Source organism: Choloepus didactylus, chromosome 22 (assembly GCF_015220235.1).
Source record: "Choloepus didactylus isolate mChoDid1 chromosome 22, mChoDid1.pri, whole genome shotgun sequence".
Lineage (NCBI taxonomy): Eukaryota > Metazoa > Chordata > Mammalia > Pilosa > Megalonychidae > Choloepus > Choloepus didactylus.
In genome coordinates this window covers 44204792-44225047 of record NC_051328.1, presented here as the reverse complement: position 1 = coordinate 44225047, position 20256 = coordinate 44204792, and the positions used below count along the sequence as shown (strand labels likewise).

Genomic DNA, 20256 nt, shown 5'->3' with positions numbered 1-20256 from the left:
TTTCTGTGTGACTTTACCAGTTTCCCTGCCATCACCCTGATGCAGTCCCTCACTGCCCTGAGGCGTCCTGGGTCCTGAGAGACACCGTGCCATGCCCCGACGCCCTCCTGGCTGGGGTAGTGCCTCAGTTTCCTTCCTAGCATTTTTGACGATTTTTTGGCCATGTGTCTTGCAGGAGGCCCCAGGCACTGGGCCAAGGCGATGGTGTCCCCATGAAGTCGCTGTTTACCGTTCTGCTCACGCAACTCGGGTGCCACGGGGAGGGTTGCTGCTGTCCGTTTCCCATCTTGCGATGGCCCTGCACCTGTGACAACTGCTGCGTCACGTGCTCCCTGGGAGGGCCCCTGCCTCGTCCCGCGGTCCCCGTCATGGCCCGTTTCCGACTTCCCAGCCCCCCAGAGTGCCCGGCCCCTCCGAGAAGCTGCCTTTCCCGCGGCCCTGGGGTGTGCGTTGCTGCTTCATGCGAGACTGAGATGGGGAGAACCCCAGGTCCGCTCCCGGGGCGACCTAGAAGCCTTCCCCAGTAGAGGGCTCAGGGTCAGGACCCCCAAGGCTACCTGCACTTTCCTCCTGCGCTCTTCCAAGCTGCCGCTCTTGTGAGGTCTGGGCGATTGTTTGCTTTCCCTCTTGTCCGCCCCCTCCGGCCTTTCTCCAGAGGGCAGAACCCCTGTTAGCAGAGCTGGGGGTGACAACAGCCGCCCACCAGGCGTCCTCCCGGGGGGCGTGGGCTGCTCGGAACTGGGACCAGAACCCTCCCGTGCTGTTCCTCCTGTTGAGAGCTGACCCTGTGTGAGCAGGCACCGTGTGTCCCTTCTGGACGCTTCTGAGGACCCCGCGGCCAGGAGTCCCCGCCCCTCCCGGGCGACCCGGCAGTGACCGCAGACCTTGCTCTTAGCATAAGATCCTCCGTCCTCGAAGGAAACCGAGGCAGACCCGGGGGTGGGGAGGTGCCGAGGGGCATTGCCCCGGTCAAGCCCAACATCACCCTGTCCAAGCCAGTCGTTCCGGGGCCCCCACCCAGGACGGAGCAGCCGGCGCATGGGGAGGGGGCACCTCCGAGACATCTGCAGAGCGACCACACACCCTGACTCATGGGGCCACTGCCTTTATTGAGGGCCCCGTCCTGGGCCACCCCAGGCGTGCAACCCCCTGAGGCAAGCCCAAGTGTGCTTGGGAGAGGGCAGCCGGGTCCTGGGGCCCACTCTGGAAACCCCCGGGGTGCAGTCCACAGGGCCTCACAGAAGGCAAAGGCCGGAGAGGAGCAGGGCGAGGGTGGCCAGCAGGGCCCCCAGGCCACGGTGGAGGCTGGGGGCCTCCGAGTAGCCGTACCGGGTCCTGCAGGAACCTTCCAGCTGGTCCCATGGGATGGGCTTCTCCTCAGGGATTTGCATGTGACTGCTCACCTGGGGGCAGGTGCAGGTTGGACCTCTGGGCCAGGAACGGGGAGCCCAGCAGGGTGGCCCTGCCCTCGCCTGGCCCCGCCTGCCCTCACCTGCTCCACAGCCCTGAAGACTCTCAGCAGGTTATCAGCCAAGGCCCCTCTGACCTCTTCCTCTGTCCACTTCCTTCTGAGCAGCTCGGCAACCAAGTCTGGGTACTTGGAGACGTCCTCCAGGCCCACGGGGAGACTGCGGGCAGGGGGCTGGGAGGTGAGCCTGCCGCTGCCGCACTCCACCTCCCAAGGTGCCCGCGCGGGGACCTCCAGAGCCATCCTGGACCCTTCCTCAAAACACTCGTTTCAGTCCCCTCTGGACACACGCTTGGGAGGAAGGGGGGCGGGAAGGTGCCTCCCACCTCGTCAGGCCAGGTCCTGACCCCTACCTCGAAACACCGTCAAAGTCCCCGCCGAAGCCCACAGCTCCGGCTCCAGCCACCTTCTTGATGTGGTCCAGGTGGTCTGCCCGGAGGAGGAGGGCAGGTGTGGGTCCCCGCGAGTGGCGGGGCGAGGGCGGGCGGGAGCGAGCCGGCGTGGGGCGGGGCGGGGGGGTGGGGGGGTCCCCGCGAGGGCCGGGGGCGGGGGTTCCCGGGGGCGGGCCCTGGTGGGGGCGGCCCTGCCTGCCGCGCGCCCCGACCTGCTACTTGGCTCAGGGTGGCCTCCTCCTGGCAGGAGACGTAGTAGCTGTAGAAGTTCACCATCACGAGGCTGCCGGTTTCGTTCTGCGGGTGCGGGGCGGAGGGCGCGGGCGAGCGTCAGGCCACGCGGGAGGGGCGGGGGCGCGGGGCCGAGGGCGGCGGGGCGCGCTCACCACCAAGCGGAGCACGTCGTCGGGCACGTTGCGCCGGTTCGCGCACAGGCTGTAGGCCGAGGAGTGGCTGAAGATGACGGGGGCCCGGGACTGGCGCAGGGCGGCCTTCATGGTGGCCACGGACACGTGGGCCAGGTCGACGATGACGCCGAGGCGGTTCATCTCCCGCACCACCCGCTGCGGGACACGGGGAGCGGCGGGGACACTTCTCAGGGCCCCAAGGCCGGTGTGTCCCGCCTGGTCCAGCTGCCCTGGCCCGGACGCCGCCCCCCGCTCACCTCCCCGAAGTCGGACAGGCCTTGGCTCTGTGCCTGGTCGCCCCCCCGTGTCCACCAGCCAGTTGTCGGCCCTGGGAGAGCAGAGGGCGGGTGGGGGTCCCGGCCTGGACTCGCGGGGAGGAAGAGGCCCGGGCGGGTGGCCGGTTTGGAGGGCGGATGTGCCCAGCAGAGGGGGCACCTACCAGGGCGTGTTGCAGCTGTGGGTGAGAGTCAGGTACCGCATTCCCAGGTGGTACAAGGCCCGCAGGACGCCCAGGCTGCTGTCGGTGGAGTGGCCGCCCTCCACGCCGATCAGGCTGGCCACCTTCTGCTCGCGGAAGGCCTCCTGGATGCCTGCAAGGGGGCAGGGCCTGGGCTCCCAGGGGGCTCGGGGACCCAGGGCGGATGGGCGGGGGGCCACACGGTGGGGGCTCGGGGACCCAGGGCGGATGGGCGGGGGGCCACACGGTGGGGGCTCGGGGACCCAGGGCGGATGGGCGGGGGGCCACACGGTGGGGGCTCGGGGACCCCAGGGTGGGGGTTCGGGGACCTAGGGCAGGTGGGCGGGCAGCCCTTGGGCGACCTCAGGCTGAGGGGCAGGGGTAGCCAGGGGCCCCAGGGCCGGGGTGGGGGGCGTCCCTGGCCCGGGCCCCACCTGTGCTGTTGGTGACACACACAAACGTCTCTGGGTACAGCTGGCACATGCGGTGTATGACATCGATCTGCTCCAGCGTCCTCCTCACAGCATCCTTGTTCTGGGTGTCGCACGGTGTGTACGCAGACCAGAACTGGGGGGCAGGGGGGAGGGGAGCTGATGGCCTGGGGCCCCGGCGTCCCCCCGCCCCTCGACCCGAGGTCACCCACGGGCTGCCTGTGTCGTACCTGTCCCCCCACGAAGCCGGCCCTCAGCTTGGGGATGCTGGTGTGGGTGCCCTGCAGCGTGCTCAGGTTCGCTCTCTCGTGCAGCAGCTCGTTGTTGAACATTTTCAGCAGCTGCCAGGGCAGGTCGTTGTGCCTGGAGGGGTCCAGAGGAGGAACCCCACGTGGTCAGGGCTGCCAGGCTCCCCCCACTTCTGCTTCTCGCTGGGGCTCAGGATTGAGCCCAGGCCATGCTTGCTGTCACCTAAAATGCACCCGGCGGCTCTGGGCCCACTCTCAAGCCAGAGGACCCCGGGCTGGAGGTGCCCCGATTTTCCCTCCTGCCATCAGCTGGGGTCCCCACAGTCCTGGGGGTGGAGGGGCCAAGGGGGTGCCCACTGCCCTGCCTGACAGTTTTCACAGAAGAGTTTCACAGGGAGTGTGGGGAGTGGGCCCGTCTTGAGGTGCGACATTCCACCCCAAGATGCTCCGTCCCTCAGCTTGGAGCCCTGCACCCCACTACCGAGGCCGTGGGTTCCCGTGGGAGTCTACCAGGAGCCCTGCAGGTGGGGAGACGGTTTGGGGAGCAGGGGACTCGGGACACGACCCCCTAAGCTCTGGGCACTGGAAGAGGCTTCAGTACCCCCCCCTGAGCTTGTCAGGGTTGCAGATTCTCGGGATCTCCCCACCCTTACCCTGCAGGGCCAAGGGGCAGGATGGGCGGGTTCCTCCCGCTCCAGACCCTGGGGATGCAGGGGCCTCTTTCTGCTCCTCCCATCCACCAACCCAGCCTGGGGGCTTCGGGAGCTACGGAGGACCCCTGCCCACCCACTCCCATTTCCTCATCGCCCCCTGCCCTCTTACCCCCCATCCTCCAGCTCACCCCCATCTCACAGCACCCCCTCCCCCCCCCATTTTAAGCTCTCTGTGCTTCTGGATTCTCATCTGTGACGTGGGGATAGTCGGTCCCTTCCTCAGAGTGGCTGGTGAGGGTTGTGAGTAACTTGTAACATTACTTATCCCCCAGCCCCCCAGACTGGTCCTTGCAAAGCAAGTCAGACTCCCCCCTCCAGGGAAACACCTCCCCTCCTGAAGGCCCCGCTCCCCACCTGCCCCCAGGCCGGGTACCCTCATCCCCACCCCCGGGGTGTTCCCCTCCCAGTGCTTGGGGCACTCTCCCCACCCCCCACCCCTCACTAAATGCACGTGGCTTCAGACCCTGGTTTGAAAGACCCCCTCCCCGGGGAGCCCCCGCTGACAGCCGGCACCTGTGGGGCAGGGCTTTTGCAGCAGTTGCCGTTTCTGTGAACCATGGGGTTTGGGGGCCATCTGACTGCCCCCCAGTGTAGCTCAGGATGAACAAGTGAATGGACCAGTGCGGGAGCCCCAGCCAGGCCCCCTCCCGGACTCGCTGCTGAGGCCAGGGCCTCCTGGGCGCCCTCCCAGGGCAGGGCTGGGCCCACTCCCTTGGCCTACATCTCGCCTCTGCTCACCCGTCGCCGCCCCTTGTTTCAAGAAAACTGGGAGGGCAGGAGGGGACCAACTGGACCTTCCCCCTTATCTGCACCTGGGGCGTGGGCTCAGGGTGGTCCTACGTCAAAGGGGGCTCTGGATACTGGAAAGTACTAGAGCAGCAAGCACATCTCTGACTGCGGTTGCTTCTGTCACCCACTGTCCTCCTCCTCGGTTATAGAACCCCTCAGAAGAACATGCTTCACAGCCCCTCCTATGTGATGAAGTCCTGTCCTGTGACAGCTCCCAAAAACTGTCCTTGAAAGGTAGCTGTTGCTCACTCTTTGCCCCTTCTTTATCCACTCTTCCTTCCTGCTGGCTGGCAGTTGGATGGGATGGCAGGAGCTGGCGCAGCCATTGTGAAACCTAAGGTGACCATGTGAAGACTGGCCAAGCCGAGTCCCTGACACTGTGGACTTCTCTGCCGTGGAAGCTATTTATCTGGGTCACTCTCACCTGCAAGAACAGCTGATGCTAACTGCCCTCCTGTGACAGTGGTTTATATTCTGACTGCCAGCTCCAGATGCCAGCTGCCCGAGCATGCCTGGCTCTCGGGGCTGTTTGTGTCATCTGGCCCCTCACTGGGCCTTTGCGCCCCCTGCTTCCCTCCCGGCTCCCCGGGTGACGGAGAGTCTTCCCACTCATGGGTCTCCTGCCTGTCACTGCCCTGGGATCTTGGTCCCTGGACCCAGGGGACCCCTGCCCAACAGAGCAGGAATTCCAGGGTGGGTTCCAGGGAGCATCCTCCAAACCCCACAGGGCCTGCCTGGCCTGGTTCCCTGAGTGGGAGGTCTGGCCCCGTGGCCTGAGCAGGCCCCTGGCAGGAGGCTGGGGCAGGAGGCAGGGCAGCGGGGCAGTGGGGCTCTGGCAGCAGCTCGGAGAGCAGGAGGGATGGCACATGTCCCCGGCGACAGACACAACCTCCTGTGCCAGGGCTGTCCCTGCTCCTCAAGTTCAAAGCTGCACCCAGTGCCCTGCCTCTGGGCTCTGCCGTGTCATCACGCCACAGCCCTTGCTGAGCACCTGCTCCGGGTCCGACTTAGGGCTGAGCCTCGTGCTCCCAGGAGTCCTCCCAGTGCCGGGGAGCAGGGCCGGCCCCCCGTGGGCCCGATGCCGCTCTCAGGGGCAGGGCGGTGGGGAGCAGCATCCCTGCCGGGGGTAGCAGTAAATACCTCATGTGTCGGACGGCACAGCCACATGTGAAGCAGGGAAGGGGTGCGGGCGCTGCTGGGGGGTGTGTGTGCGATGTGTGTGTGTGTGTGTGTGTGTGTGTGTGTGTGTGCATGTCTGCATTGTGCTTGTGTCTGCATGTGCCGAAGGCCCTGCTGCTAAGGTGACCTTGAGCAAAGCCCTGCAGGCGGGGAGGGAGGGAGGTGTGGACACTGAGAGAGCTTCGGCCTGTCCCAGGTCCTGGAGGGCTGGGGTGGGGGTGGGGGCTTAGACAGGGGAGAGGGGTCCTCGTGCCGGGCGCTGTAAGAGGAGAACCGAGAGTCTGGGGTGACGTGAGCAACTGGGCCGAGGGTGAGGGGCAAGGAGGCCGCCGGCTGGGGAGGGGCCTCCGGGCGTCCGTGGGAGATGCCGTCCTCCCCTGCAGCTTCCAGGGGAGGGGACTGGGCCCGGAGAGCAGGCAAAGGGCCCGAGCCCCCAGCACCAGCCCCGAGCTGAGTCACGGTCCCTGGTGCAGCTGGGGCTCTCCCTTGGCCCCCTGCCTCAACCCCATTCCCAGTGCACGGCGGGTGGGCGGCTTACCCATCGATGACGGGTGTGTCCCGCATGATCCTCTCCGCCTCGTCCCGGAACGTGTCTGCCACACACACGGCCACCAGGGCCCAGAGCCACCCGCTGGGCTGCATGGCCTGTCCGCGTGGCTGCTGTTCGGCTGTGAGCTGGCCCTGCCGTCCTGTGGGCCAAAAGGACTCGGCCAGGGTTATAAGGAACCACACGCAAGCCAGGAAGGGCCTTTGGTCACTGGGTCTCTGTTTACAGCTCCCCAAGGAGTCAATGAGTAACCAGCCGAGTCCCGGGTGAGGGTGGGTGGGATGGGGATCCATGGCGAGGACGGCCGCACACTGCCGTCTGGGGCCTCCGGGGGCCCTGCCTGGAGATGCGAGCAGGGCTGAGACCAAGGACCCCCCAAGCCAGCCACACGGCCCAGTGGAACCTTTTCCAGAAGCAAATGCTGTGCCCACCCAGGGGCTGGGTCCCAGGGGTCCTCATCCAGAGCGGGTGGGCGGCTGTCGGGGGGGGCCGCTCGAGGGAAAACGGGGCGTCAGCCGACTTTGTGCCTCAGCCTAAGGGGCATGGAGAGCCCCGAGAGAGCCTTTGGGGCTTGCTCAGCTTTGGGGGTGACACCAGAGCAAAGGTGGGGGGCTCTCTGCCTGAGGTGCTTGAATGACCATTTTCTGAGACCCTGGGGTTTCCAAGCGAGAAAGAGCTGAAAAAAAACAAGGGCACAGACCAGGTCTCTCACACTCATCAGAGACCAGGCAGCCGAGTCGCAGTTTAGATTTCAAGTATTTCCCTCTCTCTACTCTAGTATACCAGCAAGGAAAAATAATATTTATATAACGATTCAGTGGTCATAATTGTTCATCAAATCATAACTTCTCACGGGGGTGCCAGGCACCCCAACATCTGGGTGACCTCGTCTCTGTAAAGGGGATGAGAACAAGCCCTTCGAGACGTTGGGGACCAAGGCAGGACAATGGGGTCAGGGTGCAGGGCAGAGGGCAGCCCGTGGGGTCACAGTGGTCACCAAACACTGCGGCGTCCTCCGAGAGCCTCTCTGCTTGCTTGTAAAAGCAGTTTAAAATTATTTATCTTGGGATAAAATAGGACGTTCCAAGCAGCAAACCCCCAGTGGGCCCCTCCACTGCATTCCTGGGGGTCTGCACCCTGGTTCCCGCAGCCCCACTGGTTCACGAGCACAGCCCCTGGCCTCACTGGGGCCCCCAGCGGGGCCCGCAGGCCCCTGAACGGGCAGGTGGACTTCTGGGTTCAAGGTCCCGGAAGGCAGCAGCTGGGAGGAAGGCTCCAGAACCAGCCTCTGTTCAGCGCTGTGCACCCGAGACCCCCGGGGGCTTCTGGAACTGAATGCCGAGGGTTCTGGTGTCAGCTGGGCCGGGACCAGGAGGGCGGGGGGCAAGGCTGGGGGCCACTGGGGGCCAGGCCACATCCCCGGGCCCCACTGGCCTCACAGACCCGGCCTGGACTCACAGGCACCTCCGGGATGGCAGCTGAACCCCACAAGCCTTCCTGGGGGGCCCCGTGTCCAGAGCTGGTCCCAGAGTGGCCTGTATTCCCTCGTGGGGGCCCAGCTCCCTCCCTGCTGTCACAACCCGGCGCTGAGTGTCCAGGGCGGGTGCTGGGCCTGCGGCCTCGGCTCCCCTGTGGGAGGACAGACCCAGATACGAGGGCGTCGCTGGCAGCCGAGGCGACTTCTCTCCACTTTCTCGCCTCCGTCCACCCGCTTTCCACACTCTCAGGAGGGGGCTCCACTGGGGCGCCCTCAGCACCCTCAGCCCCACCCGGAGATGCTGAGGACCTGGTCACCGGGCCCCAGGGGCAACTCTTCCCTTGGCTGACCCTCGCCAGGACGTCGCCCAGAAAACCAAAGTGCCCCCACCTGATGCGGGGTGTCCTCAGTGCAGGCTCTCACATCCCCCAAGCCCAGGAGCAGACAGACTCTGGCAGCTGAGGAGGGGCCCCTGCCCCGTGCCAGGTCCTCTCCCCTCAGGTGCGAGCGTTGCCCCCAACGGCTGTCAGCAGCGCACGGTCGGCTGTGGAGCTCAGGAGCGGGCTGCGCTGGGCGCTCGGGGCTCCGAACCTGCCCACACCGGGGTCTGCTCGTCCCTCAGGGATCAAACTTCCCCTTGGGTAATGGCTGCCTGGCATTGGCTTCCCCATCTATTTCCAACTTTTTTTTTTTTGGGGGGGGGGGGTTCCTTTTTATTTCAGGGCCTGTGTTTTAAGGGCACGTAATTCCGTTTTATTTCTTAGCCCGGTCTGGGCGTCTGGAGGAGGATGCTTACCTGTTACCAGGTGCCCAGGTTTCCTTGCCCCGCTGGGTTCCCTGCCCTCGGGGCTGTCCCCTCCTCCCCTGGCTCTGGCTCTGGCTCTGGCCACTGCCTTCCACTCATCTTCATTTCCACTTCCCGTAACCAGGAAGTCCCTCCTGACACCACTAGTTTGCTGACGTCTTCCCTCATATTTTTGACAAATATTTGAAACCTGTGTCTCTCTCAGCAAAGGTCCAGCCCTCACCTGTTCGCCACCTTGACGTTCGCTTGCGTGAGACGGTGTCTCCTCGGGCATCGCTCCCGGGCTGGCCCGGCCCGGAGACGGTCGTCCTGCTCCGTCTCCGCGTGTCTGCAGACTTCCCGCAGCCCTGCCCTCGGGGACCGCGGCTGCGTCTCTCCCGCTCCTCCGGCTCCTTCCTGCGCGCCCGCCGTCCTCGGCCTGTGGGCTCTGGCCGGAAGATCGGGAGGCTCCCCCTTGCCCCCTCGATCACGGCGGCCCAGTGCGGGCCTTTTTCCGTACCCCCGCCGGCCCTCGACGTGGACTTCAGTTTTCAAATTGACAATTCATTTGTTTTGATGGTTAAAAACGTTTCTTTTCTCTGGTCATTCCTTGTAATCCTCTCTATTGGTCTAAACCAGTGGTCACCGAGGACTCCCCAGTCCCTCGTCCACATTGGACCGTAAACCCCCCGTCGGGCCTCAGCTGCCCAGTGACGTCCCATCGCGAGTCCCGGTCCTTCTGCCTCCACAGCGTCAGGAACTCACCGGAACCTCCAGGCTCGTCCTGTGACACCCCCACCCCCAGCCTCGGACAGGTGGGCCTTCACCTGGGCCCGGGGGCAAGCGCGGGGTCTCCTGAGCACACGATTTAACCGAGCACGCACACCCAGGCGCAAGATACAGTATTTTCAGGCAATATTTTAAAAAATCAAATTAGTCCAAAATAATCCATGATAAACAAACTATCAACATTTCACATGAAGTTGAGATCAGTGATGGGGTTTTGTTTTGCCATCAGGCTCCGACGTTCTGTGCGGCACCGTCTCACTGGAGGACGTTCCTGGCTCTCTGTGCTTCAGCGGCAGGTGGTTCCTGCTGGCTGACGGCGAGAGCGTCCCCAGGAGCTGCGCTGTGGGTGCCGGCTGCCACTCGTGCTGCCCAGAGCACCCTGAGAACACAGGCCCTCGTGCCAAGATCGCGAGGGATTTCCAGACGGCGACGTGGCGCGTCACACAGCCTGCAAGCCCTGAGCGCAGAGCCGCTGCCCGTTTGCTCTTTCCGGGGCCTCAGAACCCCAGGAGCTTAGTGTGGCTCGTGCGTGCCCGTGGGGTGGCAAAGCCGCGGGGCCAGGGGCCTCTGAGTTGGATGCCGGGGCCCCCTCTCTGCTCCGCTGCCTCAGTTAAGTGCAGTCGGTGGCAGCCGACCCCATGCCCGTGTGCGGTGAGTACGAGCAGGTGGCTCCTACCCCACAGGCAAAGCACCCCGCCCTCCGCTTGGCCCACCTTCCCCAGGGGGTTTCCCCGTCCACCTGCTCTCACGGCCATTTCCCCTTTCGTCGGGTGCTTGGTCTCTGAGGGTTGCAATAAGAACTCACCTCCTCAGAAACCCCTTCTCTCGCTCCGGAGCCGCGCGGGCACGGCAGGCTCACCCAGGGCTCCCCAGCCCCTCCCGGCTCTCCTTGGCGACCTCCACCTGGTGGGCACGGGGCCTCTGCCCGGACCTGTCCAGATTTCCTCCTCTTAGAAGGAAACCAGTGGTGTCGGTCGAGTGCCCGCCCCACTTGTTTGACCTCTTCCCGATGTCATTTGCATTGACCCTGTTTCCAGATAAGGGCACACTCACGGGTGAAGGGTTAGGGCTCCAGCAGGTCCCTCTGGGAGACACAGCTCACCCCACAGCAGGTGCCCTCCCAACCCTCGTCCTGCCAACCACCCCCGTACGCTTGCCCCTTCATTCCCCCACTCTGCGCCCTCCCCCTGGGTTTATCTCTTATTTGCAGAGTGAGTCCCAGTCACTTCCCACCCGAGGGCCGGGCGGCACGTCCGAACCGTCGCTCCGGCACACTCGTGACTGCTTCTCTTTACTCGTGATGGTCTGTGGAGATTTTCTGTTTCTTCTTGTCAGTGTGGGACGTTTGTGTTTCTAGGAACGTGTCCATTTCACGCAGTCCTGCACTCCGCTGGCGCACACTTGTTTGTAGTAGTCTCTTACGATCCTTTTCAGTTCTGGAAGCGAGTTGCCATTTTCATTTCCAGTTTTAGTTGCTGGCGTCTTTTTTTTCTTTGTCAGTCTAGCTTAAGTCTTGCCAGTTTTATTGATCTTTTCAAAGAACCAACTTGGGTTTTACTGTTTTCTCAATTGTCTTCTGTTCTTTGTTTCACTTATCTTCTTTTATCCTAATTATTTGCTCCCTTCTGCTCACTTTGGGTTTAGTTTGCTCTTCTTTTTCTAGTTCCTCAGGACGTGAAGTCAGGTTTCTGACTGCAGATCTCTCTTCTTCAGTGCCGGTCTTTAGAACCTCCTTCGCTGCGTCCCAGCACTTGGGTGAGTCCTGCCCTCGTGGCTGATCAGTGGCTTTGCCGGACACGTCCTTCTCCTGGGTCGTGAGCCATTTCCCTGGAATTTGGAGGCTTGGTGGCCTGAGCACCCAGGCTGGTGGGCGTCTGGGGACAATCTGATCCTCGTTTCTCTGTAGGTGACCTGTTTGTCTCTCCATACCTTCTCGAGCCTCCCCTTGTCCTTGGTCTGGGGCGGTTCCTCAGTGACGCGGCTTCGGGAGAATTCTTCCCATTCAGCTCAGCAGTCGAGGCTCACCGCCCGGGCCCTCGAGCTCTGTGGTCGGCTGCAACTTCTCCAACTCCTTCCCCGTCTCCTCCCTGCTCCCTCATTCCCGTCCTGCCGATGACCAGACACTGGGCTCCTTGACGGACCTTCCTGTCTCCTGTTTTCCCCTCTGGATTGTAGATTTTCTTTTGCTTTTATTCTGTGCACTGGGATATTTTCCCAGTTATGTTCCATCACCTTTGGTGTGTTATTTCAGGACTTATGCGTTAAATCTCCACGAGCTGGCTCTTGTGTTTTGTTTTTGCTCTTTATCCTTGGTGCCCTGCTCTTCTTACCGGAGTGACCCTGTCGATACTATCTGCAGTTTTGTTTTGTTGTGTTTTTTTCCTTTTACTGAATGATAATCTGTTTCCTCTTGCCCTTTTTTTTTTTTTGACCGTTTATCTGTGTGATGGTTAGGTTCATGTGTCAACTTGGCCAGAAGGTGGTTTATCAACTCATCAGTCAACTGGCTGCATCGACGACGGGCGTCTTCCACAAGGAGAGATGCGGTCAGCTGGATTTAACCCAATCAGTCGAAGACTTTTAAGCGAGACAGACAGAGGACCTTCACCCCTTCTTCAGCTGACCAGCGAAGCATTTCCTGAGTTCATCGGAGTTGCCAGTTTGCTGCCTGCCCTACAGAATTTGGACTCGTGCAGCCCCACAGTTGCATGAGACACTTTTATAAATCTAATATTTATAGGTATCTCTTATTGATTCTGTTTCCCTAGAGAACCCTAACTAATACAATCTGGGATTTTGTTTTATTTTTCAGGCCTTCCTCAACCAGCTGGTGATCTTCGGCTGCCACGTGCTATTTAATATTTAGGGAAGAAGCCGTAGGAAAGCTGACGGCGCTGTGGGTGGGATGAACGAGAGCGGAGCCAACCTTGACCCAGCCCCTCGAGGCTGGAACGAAGCACGAGCACTTCTGCCGTGGCCCTGCTTCCCCTGTTGGTTTTTGGGAAGACCCTCCTGGCCTCTGGCTGGGGCTGGTTAGGATCGAGTCTGCGGGTGAGTAGGGGTCCGCTCTCCTCTGACCCACCTTTCAAGAATCCCGGTGTCGGCCGTATTCTCCCTTGCACCTGCCTCACCTGCAGAGTCTGAGCTCAGGTGCTCTCTGGGTTCCGCAGGGCGGATCAGCCCCTCTCCCCACGGCACCCTGGGGGTCTCCCCACTCTGCATCCAAGCCACGTTCCCACAGCTCGTCTCCTGGAAGGCGGCCACGTCTTGTGCCAGCGATGGTCCCTCCCTGACCTTGGGGTTGGATTTTTACTCCCTTCCTCATCGGCAAAAGGGGCTCAGCCTGCCCCGTGACCGGAGACTGTGGATGCGGCCCCCGTGCCGGGCTCCGGCTGGTTCGGCTGATTCGGCATCCATGTCATCGTGCCCAGGACCCTCCACTGTCCACCCCCCGCCGCAGCAGGGCTGGAGTCCAGGCAGCACCCTGGCCAGTCTGGCAGAGGCGGCTTGTAAGGAGAGCAACTTGGGAGCTGGAAATAGTGTGTGGTTAAGATGCAGGCTTGGGTCACAGCCCTGGGTTCACCCTTCTGGCCGGACTCGCTTGAGGTGACTGCAGCCCCTGCTCCCTGGGGGACGGAGGGGCTGCCTTGGCTGAGAGAGGAGGCAGAAGGGACGCTGCACGGCTCCTAAAGGCAGCCAGTGTCCCCGGTCTCTCTACGGAGCGGCCACACGTGTGTTCCCTTCAGCAGCAATGCCGCAGCCACACGCGGGAGCGAGCTGCCCCCTTCGCGTTCTCCAGCTGGCGCCTGCACACGGTAGCAGGGACAGCAGCCTGCGGTGACCAGTGCAAAGTCTAAAGCCCCCTGCACCCACATCACCCCTTCTTGGCCTCACACAGGCTGCGTGGAGCTCACGGCACCGCCTCACGCTCGCAGGCCCCAACCCAGCAGACACGTACACACGCACACACGAGCCGGGAGTTACAAGCTCACACGCACACAGCCTGATCCTGCCGTTACCCGGGACCCAGCCCCACAGTTAGCAAGGTGGGGACACTCGTGCTCACCCCCACGCCCCCCACCTCTGGTTCGTGGTGTTCCAACGACCCCCCCCAACTCTGAAGGACACCCCAACAGGCCTCTTCGGGGGTGTTCTCCATCACTCTGCTCTCTCCTGGGTGGGCCCCAGCTCAGAGCCCAATCCTGGCGTCTCTCCGGGGACCGAGCCTGGGATTTCTGTGGACACCTGCCCTGGACTGAGCTGCCTCTGCCCCCCAAAAGCCTTGCTCCCCAAGATCCTCACAGATGACGCCCATCCACCCAGCCCCTAGGCCACATCCAGAGGTCAGGCCCTCCCCAGGCTGCGGCTCCCCACCACCCCGGCCCTGCCCAGGCCCCTCTCCCCAGCTCGGCACCCCGGGAGCCCCTCACGAGCACCAAAGGGGTTCTGACTCCTTCACCTCACCCCCCCATCCTCCAGGTGACCCCAGAAGTGATCCCTGTATCCCTGGGGTTTTCCCTCTGCGTGGAGGCGTCCATGTGTCCGTCAGGCCCAAGAAGCCCCCTCCTCTCAGGCCTGGAGGCCCCCGGGGCGCTGCGAGCTTCCCGAGCTAGGGGACCCGCCCGGAGACACTCTCTCGCCTGCCGCCGTCTGACGGGGCGGTGGGGGGATTTCTGACCTCATTAGAGCCTGGCCCTCGGCCTGGCTCCCCAAGGCCCCGCACCCCAAGACTCACACGGGCAGCACGTCGGGGTGGCAGTGCCGGGCTCTGGGTCCTGCCGGCTGGAACTGGGGCTCGTCTCCAGAGCTGCAGGCCGGGGTACCCGTTCCGCCGTTTCCCTCCCTTGTGCAGAAAACTTGCCACCTCTTTAAAAAACCAAAACCCTCCCCAGGGTCTTGGGCAACTCCCCTGCCGCGGAGAAGGGTAGACTGAGGGCCTTAATGGCTTACACATGTCGGCTGGCGCCAGGGCCCAGGGCTCTAGGGGTCGGACCTGGGCAGGCCAGGAGGGGTTGTGGGGGCTTTGGGGTCCCCTGGCAGGAATGTGGGGGCTCCATCCTCAGCAGGCCAGTGGCATCAGGCTGCAGAGACTTATTTGGGCATGGGGAAGGGTCCCTCAGGACCCAGGACACCCCCCAGGGACACAGGACTCACCTAGATGCCCCCCCCGACCCCTTTTTGTGCCCAGGACTCCTGGGGCCTGTGGGGGCCGGATGTGCCCCCCCACACACACACCCCGGGCCTGAGGCCAGCTCGGGTGGGGCCCAGGCGGGGCCCTGTCCCCCCGCATTCCCCCCTCTTTCCAGCCCAAATGAGGACCAGGAGCAGGATGGGAATGTTTCCTGGCAGAGACAGGGCTGCGTCATGGAGACTTTCGAAATCCGGGGAGGGTCCGGGGGACCGGCCAGAGCTGCGACAGAGCCGAGGGGAAGGTGGGGGTGGGGGGTCCTGTGCCGGCTGTGGGGGCAGAGGTGCTGGCCCCCCACTCAGGAGGCACAGCTGTGCTCGGGCTGGGGGGCCGCAGGGCTGACCTCCCCGTGGCGCCCCCAGGCCCCCAGGCCCCTCACTCTGCCCCCCTTCTAGGGCCTCCGGGTTCACCTCCCCATGCCATTCCACCTGTCTCCCTGGGCCCCAGGCTCCCCACAACTAGGGGTCACAGCCCACTTTGGGGCACCACCATGGGGACCCCTGCAACTGGCCCAGAGCTGCGAGCAGGAGCAGTGGGGATGTGGTGGGGGAGCCCAAGTGGCCAGGCCGGGGCCCTCCTCGCCCGAGGGGAGGCAAAGACCCAGCGGCAGCCCCTCCTGAGGCTGAGTGGGCTCCGTGCACCCAGGGCTGGGGGCAGGAGTGGGCTCGGCTACTTCCCTCCCTGCAAGGTCACGGGGCCAGCTCCGGGGCCCAAAGCTTCTGGGGAGCAGAGAGAGACGCCAAGGGAGGGGCTCCCCCGGCCAGACCCGCGACTGGGGAGGGGGCAGGGGGCTGCCCCTCCGGGGATGCTGACCTCCGCCAAGGCCCAGGTGTGGGGGGAGATTTTCATGTCTACGTCCCGGCTTTCTGCAGTTTTTAGCATGTGGTGATTTAACAGTGGGAGAAGCCCTGGGAGGCTCGCGGCTCCCCGTCGCGGGGTGCAGCTGCTGTGGGGGGCCTGGGCCTGGGGAGGCCGGGGGGCACTGGCCCCTAACCCCAGCCTGGAGCCCTCTGTTGATGGGGTCTCAGATGAAAGCCCCCCTACATTTTTGGCTCAGGGTGCCCACTCCCCTAATCCTGCCTCTGGGGTCAACTTCCCAGCAGAGCCAGGGACCCCGACAGGAGAAACGAGGGACGGAGGGAGGTGGGGGCGGCCCACCCCTGTCCCCACGCTCCCCCGAGAGAGGGTAAGGGCGGGGGACAGCTCAGGGGTCCAGAGAGAGTGGCCCAGGTTTAAAGGACTCTCGGGCACACAGGCCCTGACCACCCCAGTGTCTTGGGGGTCCCAGGGACCCCCCCCAGAGGAAGGTGGATGGGGCAGAGCGGCCACCGCCCCCGGCCACTGTCTCCTCTCCTGCTGGGGAGGCTGGAGCCCAAGGCCGTGTGGGCCCCCAAACCCGCACTCGGGGGGCTGTGCTCCCCTGTGCCCCACCCCTGGAGCAGACCCGGCAGCGGTTGGGGGCAGAGGCGCGTCCTGCAGACCCCACCAAGCCACCTGCCCCGGGCTCCGAGGGTGCCCAGGAGGGTCCACTGCGGCTTCGGCTCCCCCGTCCCGGCACATCTGGGCGTGGGAAGACGCTGGGAGATAAAGGGGGCGCCGGCCTGTAGCCCCCTCCCCGCGCAGGCCCTGCCCGCCTTGAGACGCCCCCATGGTGTGATCTCCCCAGCCCAGATGCTTCCGCCCAGCTCGGGGGTCCCCGGGTCGCAGGAAGTGGGGGAGGCTCCAGGCGCGAGCTTCAGGCCCTCGCGGCCCTGCCGGGAACGGGTGGGACGGGCGGCCCGAGGTGGGGGGGGGTGGTCCTAGGTATGGGGGGGCTGAGAGGGAGGAAGGGGCCTGCACCTGCCAAGGGTCCCAGCTCTCCTCGGCCTGGCCCGGGCAGGGACCCTGCCCCTCTGCCCCCGGCGAGGGGGTCCTCCAGGCCACCTCTCTCGATGGCTGGGGGGACACGTTCTCCCCCGAGCCCCCACGTGGAGCAGGCCCTGCCGCCTGCCAGCCTGCAGCCTCGGGAGCCCCCCACCCCCAGGCAGCCGTCCTTCACCCCCCCGTAGCCCACCCCTCACCCACATCATCACTGACCCCGTGAGGGAGGCCTGCTTCCCACCCCCACCCCCCAATTTCCCAGCCCCAAGGACGAGGCGCGCACCAGACGGTGGGGTCCCTGCTGCACCCGATTCCCGTTTCCACATCTTCCTCCCGGAAGACCCCGGAAGGCCGCGGCCCCTCCCTGCTGCCCAAGGCCACCCGCCCACGCTGACCCCGCGCCCCAGAGCCCCCAGGGGGTCCCGATGCGTCCTGAGGACGGGGGGGAGGGGCCACTGTGGGGTCAGAGACCAAGGGGAGAGCCGTGGGCAGGATGCACCACAGGCCTCAGTTTCCCCATTTCCTTCTAGAAACTTCTAGTATTCCATGGGACACAAAGCACCCCCTCCCCACAGCTGTTTCCAGGCTCTTCTGGCTCCTGCCAGGCCCCTGCTGGACCTGAGCTCCGAGGGGCAGTGACGCCCTGGGCCCCTCTTGTCCAGGGGGTCCCCAGGCGGCCCCCAGGCGGCAATGCCCCGACCCGAGTCCTCGCAGACCCCCGGCCCACTCACCGTGGCCTCCACGCTGCAGCTTGTCCCAGCCGCGCAGCCCTCCCCGACCTCACTGCCCGCCAGGGCCCCAGCCGGCCACCTGCCGCTCCTCCCAGGCCTCCCGGGAGGCGCAGACGCCCCTTTCTCCTGTGACCTCCGGAGGGGGAGAGAAAAGGGGCTGGACGGTGGGGGGCCCGGGCCGGCAGAAGGGGCCTGGAGAGGAGGGGGGCTTGGGAGCGCGTCTCCCTCCCTCCACCCCTCCCCCACAGTGAGTAAAAACAAGTTTTTAAATTTGTTCCTGCGCCTACATGGCCGTGAAATTCACGAGACGCAGAAGAGGCAGCCCCCGCCCCGGTGGGGCCTCTGTCCGACCCCGGGCTGCGGCCGGCAGGTGGGTCCCCTGTGCCGCGGAGGCCTGGGCACCCCGGGCCGCCTCGACCCGCTCAGACTCTGCGGTTCAGCCACGTGTGAGACGTCCTCCTCCTTTCCCAGCACATTTTAATTTTGAAAATAAAACATACAAAGTGTGAAACTAGGAGCTCGTCCACATGGAAGCACAGATGTCGCAGGAGCACCGGAGACAACCCAGAAGCCAGCACGGACGGCTGGACACGCACGGCCTCATCTGTCCGTGAAAGGAGTGACGCTCGGGTCCGGGCTGCTCGTGGGGGAGCTGAGCGCAGCACGCTGAGGAAGGGGGCCGCTGCCGTGGGGTCCACTGGCCGAGTTTCAGGACAGGCAGAGCCCAGACGGAAAGCGGGCTCGAGGCTGCCGGGGGCTGGGCGGGCCGGGCGGCCAGCGGTGCGCAGCGTCTTTAGGAAGTTGTAACATAACGTTCTGCGTCTTACAATATCCCCCAACTCCCCCGGCTTTATCAGCAATTATGCACATTCCTGCACGTACACGCTCAGCTCTGTGCCGTTATCTTTCCCCAAGGTTAACCTGGTGGGAAGTTGTGCCCAGAGAGAGAAACACTGAGATACAGTCAACTTCGTGGCGTTCGCGTGCGTGAGCTCCTGGCTCTGTACCTTCTTGCTCTCTGCCCACTGTAAGACCCTGCCTTCCCCTCAGATCGCTGCGGACCATCGTGGCAAGGAATCTCCTCCCGCCATAGCAGACGAGGACCCCACAGAAGCCCCCAGTAGACGCTCCTGCTCACTCGCCACGCTGGGCTTGTCCGAGTCACTCTTTGGTGTGTCGAGCCCCTCGCGGGTGGGTGGACTGTCCTGTTACACAGCTCCTCGCCTCGCTCCGAGCAGCAGTGATTAAATGTTCTAAAATTAGGCAGTGGTGATGACTACACAACTCTCTAAATAATACTGAGAGTACTGAATTCTACACACCAAAGAGATGAATTTTATATGTGAATTATATCTCAATGAAACTGTTGTAAAAACACATATGCACGGTTTAATGACTTCTGCGACAAACTACAACCCAGGTCACGAAACACACACTGGCTCCCCCACCTCGGAAACGGCCCCATGGTCCTTCCCGCCTCCCAGCTCTCTCTGTGCTGCTTTATGGTTTCAGGAGCTGAAGCTCCCTCCCCGCTGCCCGGGGCCCAGGGCTGAGCGCGCCCCCATCTGCCCCTCTCCTGATGACGGCCTTGGGTTTGGGGCCGCAGCCAAGTCTCCCACACGCACCTCTGCAATGGTACCTTCCTCGGAGACGGGCTCCGCGCCCCACCACGTGGGCTTGCAACTGACTTGTGACCACTGGAAGGTGCTAGAATTGGAATATTAAAGGGGTTCTACGCCATGACCAAGGAGGCTGTTCCCAGAAATGCAGGATGCTTGAACAGAAGAAAATCAATCAATGTAATACACCACATTAATAGAATGAAAGGAAGAAAAAAAAAACATAGCAATCAACACAGGAAAGGAATGTGACAAAATCCATCATACTTTCATGATAAAAACTTCAGAAAACTAGGAATAAAAAGGAACTTTCTCAATGTGATAAAGAGCATTGATGAAAAATCCATATAAATATCATATTCAACAGTGAGAAACTGAAAGCTTTTCCCCTAAGATCAGGAGCAAGACAAGGACACCCACTGTCGCCACCGTTAGTTAACATTGCAGGGGAAGATCTATCCCAGCAACCAGGCAAGGGAAAGAAATAACAGGATCCAAACTGGAAAGGAAGAAGTCAGATTACCCCTATTTGCAGATGACATGATCCCCTATATAGAAACTCTCAAAGAATCCCGAAGAGAGTTACCAGAACTAATAAACAAATTTGATAAAGTTGCAGAATACAAGATAAACATGCAGATGTAGGTTGGGTTTCTATACAATAATATCGAACAATCTGAAAAGTTAATCAAGAGAACAATTCCATTTACAATACTATCTAAACGAATAAAATACCTAGTGTGCCGGTTCGGGTATATGATGTCCCCCAGGAAAGCCACCTTAATGAAATCGTGGAGCGAACTGATGAGTCTGTTGATTAGGGTGGGAACTTTTGATTGACCCACCCAACTGTGGGTCTCGATTAGTTCACCGCGGGGACCCACTCCCCTCCGAGCCGGCAGCTTCCTGGGGGTCAGCCTGTGCCCGGGAAGCTGGGGGGCCCCGAGCGGCAGCATTGAGGGCTCCTCAGAACCCCCTTCCCTTCGCTTCCCTTGTAGGGCACACGCAGGTGGATGAAGCGCTCGGACGACAGGGAGGACACGGTCGCCCGGTTCCCGCGCTTTACGCCTGCGTGTCGACACGTCCTGCGCTTTCACACAGTGGGGCCGCGCTCGAGCCGCCGGTGCAGTGTCCCACGACGTCCGGTGTCGAGCCGGACGCAGCCTACGCCCGTCCT

At 63.1% G+C, this 20256-nt stretch overlaps 1 protein-coding gene across 1 annotated transcript; it reads right to left on the bottom strand.

The window, feature by feature from the left end:
- Positions 1 to 1110: 1110 nt before the first annotated feature.
- Positions 1111 to 6787, bottom strand: DPEP1 (dipeptidase 1). Its single transcript, XM_037816141.1, is given in 11 exon segments — positions 1111 to 1403; positions 1493 to 1628; positions 1822 to 1897; positions 2073 to 2157; positions 2247 to 2423; positions 2525 to 2569; positions 2571 to 2595; positions 2707 to 2857; positions 3159 to 3291; positions 3386 to 3518; positions 6623 to 6787. Coding segments are annotated over 11 exon segments (1233 nt in total). The 5' UTR covers positions 6727 to 6787; the 3' UTR covers positions 1111 to 1235.
- Positions 6788 to 20256: the final 13469 nt, after the last annotated feature.